We start from the raw sequence: 9,915 nt of genomic DNA, 5'->3' as shown, positions 1-9,915 counted from the left end.
ACGGTTGATGAATCTTTATTGTAAAAATCTACTTTAAAAAATTGTTAAAATTTGTGCCTTAAGGAGTATTTCAAGTATGTTTAACCTTTGTGGTTAAGCACATGATGATCACCCATGTCTGCTGTTCTGTTGTACCAAAGTTTGAAGTTTAAAATTTGATACAATATCCTGAGATTTAACTATCCAAACGAATCTCTGAGCTAGCTTAAATTTTCTAGTGGTGGTGAAAATATTGAACATATATAAACGAGTTAGATCTACAAAAGTGTTTAAAAAAAATACTCAGAAACAACACCATTGCACAGTGGTCCAGAAATGAAATTTGGCAGGAAACAATTATTAGCGTCTTGCTCTTAAGCTTGATGCATTTGATGTCTTAAACAAACTTTTACAACTGAAGGCGATCATTTTGACTGGAAAATTTTAGGGCGATTTACATACTTACAAAGTGCTCGGCTGGCTGATTGTTTTCATCCTGCTTTGTCTTGTGATGGATGTTGTACGAGCGATTAACAGAGAGAGAATTTATTTTCCGATTTTTTAACAGCCTTTATTAAAAACTATTTTGTCTTTTGTGACGGCGGCGGCGTTAATAAATTCCTTTAAGGAAAAGCAAGCACGCCTCGTTAGTCTATTTTATAATTTGTTTCACATGATTTGAGAGATTTATAGGAAGTAAAAGAATCATGCAACTTACGTTTAGTATCTCTATCTCCCTGCTATACTTGCACTCCAATAACGTTCCTTACCACGTGAGCTGGCGAATTGATATTGAAGCTATATAGAGACTGATTGGTCTTCCTGGCACTGTCTATTATATCTATACATTTTAAACAAATTTTACATTCATTGAGATTACTTTTATGATTTTCATTTTACCTACACTTTTGCACAACTAGCACTAGCTTTCCTCACAGACTTATGAATCCAAAAACTATCAGATTGCTATGATTAGTTCAAATCCTACAGACTTTTGATTTCAAAAACTATAAGATTGCTATGATAAGTTTAAATCCTACAGACTTATCTAACGGCAAGAAACAAGATATATGCTACGGAAGGTGTTTCGCTCCGTAGGTTGTGGCAATGGGATTTGGGATATGTTTCTTTCGGGAAAGCTATTCCAGTCCGGCATTGAATCTTATGCCGATAATTTCATTTCCAAGGAAGGTTATTATTGGAGCAGAGTCTGATTTGTGGGTGTTTAAAAATTACTTTGAAATTCTGCAAAAAATCCTGAATGACCAAAACGAAGCTTTTAATACCCCAGGGTTTGAGAAATTCAAAGAACACCCAAAATAAATTCAGTCTATTCATCTAATCCTGATTTGGCGTAACGAGTTTGAATTATTTAAGGAATGCATAGCCTATCACAATTTTTCATTCAAGAATCACAAAAATGAACTGAAAGTCAAAAAAATATAACACGAACCTAACTTGTTTCTCAAATCGGAGAAATTCAAAATTGTCACAAAACTAACTTGTTTCTCAAAAAGTCAAAATTGTCAAAATTGTCAAAATTGTCAAAATTGTCAAAATTGTCAAAATTGTCAAAATTGTCAAAATTGTCAAAATTGTCAAAATTGTCAAAATTGTCAAAATTGTCAAAATTGTCAAAATTGTCAAAATTGTCAAAATTGTCAAAATTGTCAAAATTGTCAAAATTGTCAAAATTGTCAAAATTGTCAAAATTGTCAAAATTGTCAAAATTGTCAAAATTGTCAAAATTGCCACAATTGTCAAAATTGTCAAAATTGTCTGAATTGTCAAAATTGTCTGAATTGTCAAAATTGTCGATATTGTCAAAATTGTCACAATTGTCAAAATTGTCAAAATTGTCAAAATTGTCAACATTGTCAAAATTGTCAAAATTGTCGAAATTTTCAAAATTGTCAAAATTGTCAAAATTGTCAAAATTGTCAAAATTGTCAAAATTGTCAAAATTGTCAAAATTGTCAAAATTGTCAAAATTGTCAAAATTGTCAAAATTGTCAAAATTGTCAAAATTGTCAAAATTGTCAAAATTGTCAAAATTGTCAAAATTGTCAAAATTGTCAAAATTGTCAAATGTCAAAATTGTCAAAATTGTCAAAATTGTCAAAATTGTCAAAATTGTCAAAATTGTCAAAATTGTCAAAATTGTCAAAATTGTCAAAATTGTCAAAATTGTCAAAATTGTCAAAATTGTCAAAATTGTCAAAATTGTCAAAATTGTCAAAATTGTCAAAATTGTCAAAATTGTCAAAATTGTCAAAATTGTCAAAATTGTCAAAATTGTCAAAATTGTCCAAAATTGTCAAAATTGTCAAAATTGTCAAAATTGTCAAAATTGTCAAAATTGTCAAAATTGTCAAAATTGTCAAAATTGTCAAAATTGTCAAAATTGTCAAAATTGTCAAAATTGTCAAAATTGTCAAAATTGTCAAAATTGTCAAAATTGTCAAAATTGTCAAAATTGTCAAAATTGTCAAAATTGTCAAAATTGTCAAAATTGTCAAAATTGTCAAAATTGTCAAAATTGTCAAAATTGTCAAAATTGTCAAAATTGTCAAAATTGTCAAAATTGTCAAAATTGTCAAAATTGTCAAAATTGTCAAAATTGTCAAAATTGTCAAAATTGTCAAAATTGTCAAAATTGTCAAAATTGTCAAAATTGTCAAAATTGTCAAAATTGTCAAAATTGTCAAAATTGTCAAAATTGTCAAAATTGTCAAAATTGTCAAAATTGTCAAAATTGTCAAAATTGTCAAAATTGTCAAAATTGTCAAAATTGTCAAAATTGTCAAAATTGTCAAAATTGTCAAAATTGTCAAAATTGTCAAAATTGTCAAAATTGTCAAAATTGTCAAAATTGTCAAAATTGTCAAAATTGTCAAAATTGTCAAAATTGTCAAAATTGTCAAAATTGTCAAAATTGTCAAAATTGTCAAAATTGTCAAAATTTAAAAAATTGTCAAAATTGTCAAAATTGTCAAAATTGTCAAAATTGTCAAAATTGTCAAAATTGTCAAAATTGTCAAAATTGTCAAAATTGTCAAAATTGTCAAAATTGTCAAAATTGTCAAAATTGTCAAAATTGTCAAAATTGTCAAAATTGTCAAAATTGTCAAAATTGTCAAAATTGTCAAAATTGTCAAAATTGTCAAAATTGTCAAAATTGTCAAAATTGTCAAAATTGTCAAAATTGTCAAAATTAACAAAATTGTCAAAATTGTCAAAATTGTCAAAATTGTCAAAATTGTCAAAATTGTCAAAATTGTCAAAATTGTCAAAATTGTCAAAATTGTCAAAATTGTCAAAATTGTCAAAATTGTCAAAATTGTCAAAATTGTCAAAATTGTCAAAATTGTCAAAATTGTCAAAATTGTCAAAATTGTCAAAATTGTCAAAATTGTCAAAATTGTCAAAATTGTCAAAATTGTCAAAATTGTCAAAATTGTCAAAATTGTCAAAATTGTCAAAATTGTCAAAATTGTCAAAATTGTCAAAATTGTCAAAATTGTCAAAATTGTCAAAATTGTCAAAATTGTCAAAATTGTCAAAATTGTCAAAATTGTCAAAATTGTCAAAATTGTCAAAATTGTCAAAATTGTCAAGATTGTCAAAATTGTCAAAATTGTCAAAATTGTCAAAATTGTCAAAATTGTCAAAATTGTCAAAATTGTCAAAATTGTCAAAATTGTCAAAATTGTCAAAATTGTCAAAATTGTCAAAATTGTCAAAATTGTCAAAATTGTCAAAATTGTCAAAATTGTCAAAATTGTCAAAATTGTCAAAATTGTCAAAATTGTCAAAATTGTCAAAATTGTCAAAATTGTCAAAATTGTCAAAATTGTCAAAATTGTCAAAATTGTCAAAATTGTCAAAATTGTCAAAATTGTCAAAATTGTCAGAATTGTCAGAATTGTCAAAATTGTCAAAATTGTCAAAATTGTCAAAATTGTCAAAATTGTCAAAATTGTCAAAATTGTCAAAATTGTCAAAATTGTCAAAATTGTCAAAATTGTCAAAATTGTCAAAATTGTCAAAATTGTCAAAATTGTCAAAATTGTCAAAATTGTCAAAATTGTCAAAATTGTCAAAATTGTCAAAATTGTCAAAATTGTCAAAATTGTCAAAATTGTCAAAATTGTCAAAATTGTCAAAATTGTCAAAATTGTCAAAATTGTCAAAATTGTCAAAATTGTCAAAATTGTCAAAATTGTCAAAATTGTCAAAATTGTCAAAATTGTCAAAATTGTCAAAATTGTCAAAATTGTCAAAATTGTCAAAATTGTCAAAATTGTCAAAATTGTCAAAATTGTCAAAATTGTCAAAATTGTCAAAATTGTCAAAATTGTCAAAATTGTCAAAATTGTCAAAATTGTCAAAATTGTCAAAATTGTCAAAATTGTCAAAATTGTCAAAATTGTCAAAATTGTCAAAATTGTCAAAATTGTCAAAATTGTCAAAATTGTCAAAATTGTCAAAATTGTCAAAATTGTCAAAATTGTCAAAATTGTCAAAATTGTCAAAATTGTCAAAATTGTCAAAATTGTCAAAATTGTCAAAATTGTCAAAATTGTCAAAATTGTCAAAATTGTCAAAATTGTCAAAATTGTCAAAATTGTCAAAATTGTCAAAATTGTCAAAATTGTCAAAATTGTCAAAATTGTCAAAATTGTCAAAATTGTCAAAATTGTCAAAATTGTCAAAATTGTCAAAATTGTCAAAATTGTCAAAATTGTCAAAATTGTCAAAATTGTCAAAATTGTCAAAATTGTCAAAATTGTCAAAATTGTCAAAATTGTCAAAATTGTCAAAATTGTCAAAATTGTCAAAATTGTCAAAATTGTCAAAATTGTCAAAATTGTCAAAATTGTCAAAATTGTCAAAATTGTCAAAATTGTCAAAATTGTCAAAATTGTCAAAATTGTCAAAATTGTCAAAATTGTCAAAATTGTCAAAATTGTCAAAATTGTCAAAATTGTCAAAATTGTCAAAATTGTCAAAATTGTCAAAATTGTCAAAATTGTCAAAATTGTCAAAATTGTCAAAATTGTCAAAATTGTCAAAATTGTCAAAATTGTCAAAATTGTCAAAATTGTCAAAATTGTCAAAATTGTCAAAATTGTCAAAATTGTCAAAATTGTCAAAATTGTCAAAATTGTCAAAATTGTCAAAATTGTCAAAATTGTCAAAATTGTCAAAATTGTCAAAATTGTCAGAATTGCCAGAATTGTCAAAATTGTCAAAATTGTCAAAATTGTCAAAATTGTCAAAATTGTCAAAATTGTCAAAATTGTCAAAATTGTCAAAATTGTCAAAATTGTCAAAATTGTCAAAATTGTCAAAATTGTCAAAATTGCCAAAATTGTCAAAATTGTCAAAATTGTCAAAATTGTCAAAATTGTCAAAATTGTCAAAATTTTCAAAATTTTCAAAATTGTCAAAATTGTCAAAATTGTCAAAATTGTCAAAATTGTCAAAATTGTCAAAATTGTCAAAATTGTCAAAATTGTCAAAATTGTCAAAATTGTCAAAATTGTCAAAATTGTCAAAATTGTCAAAATTGTCAAAATTGTCAAAATTGTCGAAATTGTCAAAATTGTCAAAATTGTCAAAATTGTCAAAATTGTCAAAATTGTCAAAATTGTCAAAATTGTCAAAGTTGTCAAAATTGTCAAAATTGTTAAAATTGTTAAAATTGTCAAAATTGTCAAAATTGTCAAAATTGTCAAAATTGTCAAAATTGTCACCCTTTAGAACTATGCGTAACAATTTTTTTTTCGGTATTTTGAGTCCAATATGGGTTTGTTTATTCTTATACGCGTAATAATACGCATCACAGACTCTAATTGACGCCTACTATTTTGTTTTTTGTTTGGAAAATAAATTCATAATTCGAAAATACCAAATGTGATTTTGCTGTTTTCAAATAGAAAATCGCTGACTCAGAAAAACAATTCAATTAGTTCGGTCGCGTGATCTTCTACACGCATCATTGAAACGATTGACAAATGACGTCCTGTGGGTGATGTTTTCGATCGCCAATTTTTCTTCCCAATCCAACAGTTGTGTCTCCTTTTGGCGTGGGGGTGCTCCAGAGCCATGCTCAAATTAACAAATAAATATTTACGAGCTGTCAATCGGTCAACAACAACAACAACGAATGGGCGCCGATCAACAAGCGTGCGTACCTTCACAGAAGAAGTCTCGTTTGGTGCGAATTTGCTAAAATATATTGTCCAGGTAGGAGGTTAAAATTCGTAAGTCACGCGAGGATGCCAATCGTGCCTCGACAACACACATGCTCCAGTGGAAGCGTTAAGTCGGCTGTTTGGTTGCTTCCGATTTTTTTTTTTTTTTTTTGTAGATCTTGGGGGGTCGATGAAACGTGATTAGATGCTATCAATCTGCAAAGAACTAACAACTTTCCTTCACGCCGTTCGAGGTTTCCGTTTGCCAAAAGCTTTCTGCCTGCGACTGATAAAGGATTGTGATACTTTTTACAGGAGTATATCAAAAAAACTTCGAATCGACACTGTTTTATTTGTTTCAATAAATACTCTTACGATTCAGTTCGTTCAGTCTACCGGTAAACTTAAAGTGATATCTAAGTCTAAGTGTAAAATTTTTAGGCACAAAAGGTAAACAACAATTGAAAATGTTTGTATCTCATAAGCGTATACTGCTAAAATCGATCCATGGCTAAAACCTCACTTATAATCAATGTATTTCAACCTACATCATGGTTTTTCTATTGTTTTTCAGGAAAACACTATCGCAACAAAGAAATTGGATAGCTCATCGCTGACTAAATTCTATGAATTCTTGATCTGTATTGAGATTCGACGTTTGTTTCTTGTTATTTCATTGAAATCCCTGACATTCTACTTAATACTGCGAAAAGGACAGATTGCCTTACGCCAGACTAATCCGGCCGGAATCCTGTCCCAAACTCTCCCGGGCCCAGTGAACGGCATCGTGAACCGTTGGGAACAATTTACAAAACTCCCGTTCGCCACCTACCAAACCACACTTAAACATCATTTCGTACACCGGCGGAACCACCCCGGCAATCAGCATCGTAATGGACAATTTTTCGAATTCCCCGATCAAGGCCTTCATCGAAGAGATGGCCGATGAATCGATACAACTTAGCGCCCCAAAGTCCAGAACCAAATATCGTAGATTCTGTTGCCGTTTGTAATCGTTATCGCTGCTCGATACGTTCAGAAGCTTTATTTCCTCAGTCAGATTCAGCTTAAGAGCATCGCAAAGCGCCGATTTGAATCCGGCTCGAGTGGCGAAGTTCAAACTTCCACAATAGTGGAAGATTTTCACCCCCGGGATGTCGATCGTCTAAAATAGAAATTCAATGTAAGTATTCATCACATTTTTTTACAAATATCATCGATACTTACTCCCTTGTATCGATTGATGTCCAGGTACAGATCTGTATTCGGTACATTCTCCATCAGACAAGTGTAAGGTTTCATGCCCTTGAAGAAGATGCAGCAGATGCTCAAAACGATCCCCACCAACAACCCGATGTCGATCGCTACCAGAACCACCGTCAGGAAAGTGATGATCCAAATACCAGCATCCACGCAGCTCAGTTTCCAAAAGTCCAAAAACTGTGTCACCTGCATCAGCAACCCCTTCAGGGACACCACAATGATCCCAGCCAAAACGCACCGAGGCAAGGGCTCGAAAAAAGGCCCCACCCACAACAAAACCACCGCCAATATACCGCATGATATGATCGAAGCGATTTGCGTCTTCCCACCCACCGTGTACTGGATCATCGATCGTGAAAGTGAGGCCGAGAAGGGCATGCACGAAAAGAACGACCCGAAAATATTACTAGCGCCCATAGCCAGCAGTTCCTGGTTGAAGTCGATCTCGTAATTTTGCTTCTGGGCGAAGATCAGACCCATCGAGACGGAAACGGCATACGCAACCATCGCTATCGGGAAACAGTCCAGCAGAATGGCTTTGAAGAGGGTACTGTCCGGCATGTTGGGAGCTGTTGGGGAGAGAAAAATTCTAGTGAGCTTGATTTTAATCAGTTTAAAACATAAAAATGTTTAAAGATGGTTATTTATCACAAAAACAAATTTAGCCTTAACTCAAAACCGTCATGTTAGTTTCTAGCTACGAGAGGGCTGGTTTTAAAAGGATTGAATAGAGCCACTTGTTCAATTTTTTTTTTTAAATACATAGGCAGGATATGATGTTTTTACACATCACATTAGGATAAGTATGAAATATGGGTAAAAAAAATCAAGGAAATATATAAAAATATATATTTCTCTGAAAACGATAATCCTTAGTAATGGCCAAGGACCGTCAGAATGCAATTGTAGTTCCTATTAGTAGACCGAACGGTATTTTAATCATGAAACTGATGAATGTCTCATGGTCAATTCTAAATAATAAAAATTAAATCAAATGTTTTAAAGAACCAAAGTGACGGAGTAAAATTTCACACGAGTTACCGTCGAACGGAGCATCATGCAACAGCAGGGTTAGATGCAACATTTGTATACCACAGCACTGATATAGTAAGGCTATGATCATTTAGTATCCGGGCACATTATTTCGATGATAGCTACGTTAATGGAGCTCGGACATGCAAAACTTTAGTATCGTTGTGTTGGTTATGAAAAGGACTATCTTGCCTATTTTTGATAGATTTTTAAGTTAACGTGTGTTTGAGATATATACGATGCAAAAAGACATGTTAAAAAAAATGTTGCACAAATTTGCTCCTTTTACGCATTTTGCGCCTCGAAAATTCTTCATTGTTTACTTGAAAGGTCATGAAATGTAGATTTTTTCTGATTTTTTTTTCGGACCAAATGGTTAAGAAGTATAAGGAGCCACTCTAGGATCCATAAGAAGTTCAAACCAACCATCGGAGTGCAACCCTTGATCTTAAATATGGTAAAAAGTCTATGGTTATTGGGGATAACTGAATGCAGACTCCTAAAATAATGCGAAACATCCATTTCCTGCAGGCAAAAAGTGTTGCCTGACTAGTAGACTCCAAGTAAATAACTAATAATGATCAATTTCAAAGATCGCCATCTGTGCTTCCGGTTTTTACGCAATATGACAGATGTATTCTGATGGACAAACAAAATTATGTTAAAACCGGATTTCAGATATCAAATTCTTCGAGATGCCTTCTCATAAAACGGTTCCAACCTGATTCCAATTGCTTTTTCTAGGTGATTTTGTGTAAAATATCATGATTTTGCAAAGGTTTTGCTTCTGTGGTTAAAAAAATAAATCAATACATGACTGAAAAAAGTGTGCAAAGATAAAAAAGAGATTTTATGAAAAAGTTAGATTATTTCTTGAAATCATTAATACATATTTTTTTTATATTTTTACATTAAATGTCATATTAACACCTTCATTTCCTCCATATAAAGTTTTTCGATCAAATGAATAGTTTTTAAAATACACACGTTTGTAACTGCCCGGATACTAAATGATCATAGCCTTAATTAGTTATCTTTTAATGAATACAAAATGATGTATGTATGTATGGTTCCCCCATCGGTAGCAAGGTCCAGCCTATGTCTGTGTGGCTTGGCCTTCGAATTGCTTCTCAGGCTTCTACGGCCGATGGTTCGTCGAGAGAAGGCATCCAACCCTTTAGAGACCTACAATGGTTGCCAATCCACTCCGCTTGCTATAGTCTCTTCAGATTAACCCCAGATGCAATATATAATAATTTATACATGAAACACATCTTACCTGTCGGCAACTTATGGGATTCGAACCCAAAAGTTTTTCTTGCCGATACCGGGAATCGAACCCAGTACGCCTGGGTTACCAGAATCGCGCTAGCCTATCCACTAGACCACGTCAGCGCTATTGATGATGATGATAATGGTGATGACATATTTTTTTTTTCAT

At 31.1% G+C, this 9,915-nt stretch overlaps 1 protein-coding gene and 1 long non-coding RNA gene across 2 annotated transcripts in view; one reads left to right on the top strand and one right to left on the bottom strand.

Annotated features, from left to right (window-relative positions):
* Nucleotides 1-6,463: 6,463 nt before the first annotated feature.
* Nucleotides 6,464-8,533, top strand: LOC129748689 (uncharacterized). Its single transcript, XR_008737789.1, has 3 exons — nt 6,464-6,629; nt 6,754-7,362; nt 7,431-8,533. It is a non-coding gene; the product is annotated as an uncharacterized LOC129748689 (long non-coding RNA).
* The window catches only part of LOC129748687 (solute carrier family 26 member 10-like), a 52,376-nt gene continuing 48,972 nt past the window's right edge, over nt 6,512-9,915 (bottom strand). The window contains exons 6-7 of the mRNA XM_055743368.1: nt 7,407-8,011; nt 6,512-7,344 (exon numbers count right to left, since the gene is read on the bottom strand). Coding sequence (XP_055599343.1) covers nt 6,904-7,344; nt 7,407-8,011 — 1,046 coding nt within the window. The 3' untranslated portion in view covers nt 6,512-6,903. The remainder of the gene's footprint in view (nt 7,345-7,406; nt 8,012-9,915) is intronic.

Source organism: Uranotaenia lowii, chromosome 2, assembly GCF_029784155.1.
Source record: "Uranotaenia lowii strain MFRU-FL chromosome 2, ASM2978415v1, whole genome shotgun sequence".
NCBI classification, from domain to species: Eukaryota; Metazoa; Arthropoda; class Insecta; order Diptera; family Culicidae; genus Uranotaenia; species Uranotaenia lowii.
This window is presented reverse-complemented; position numbering and strand designations above follow the sequence as displayed.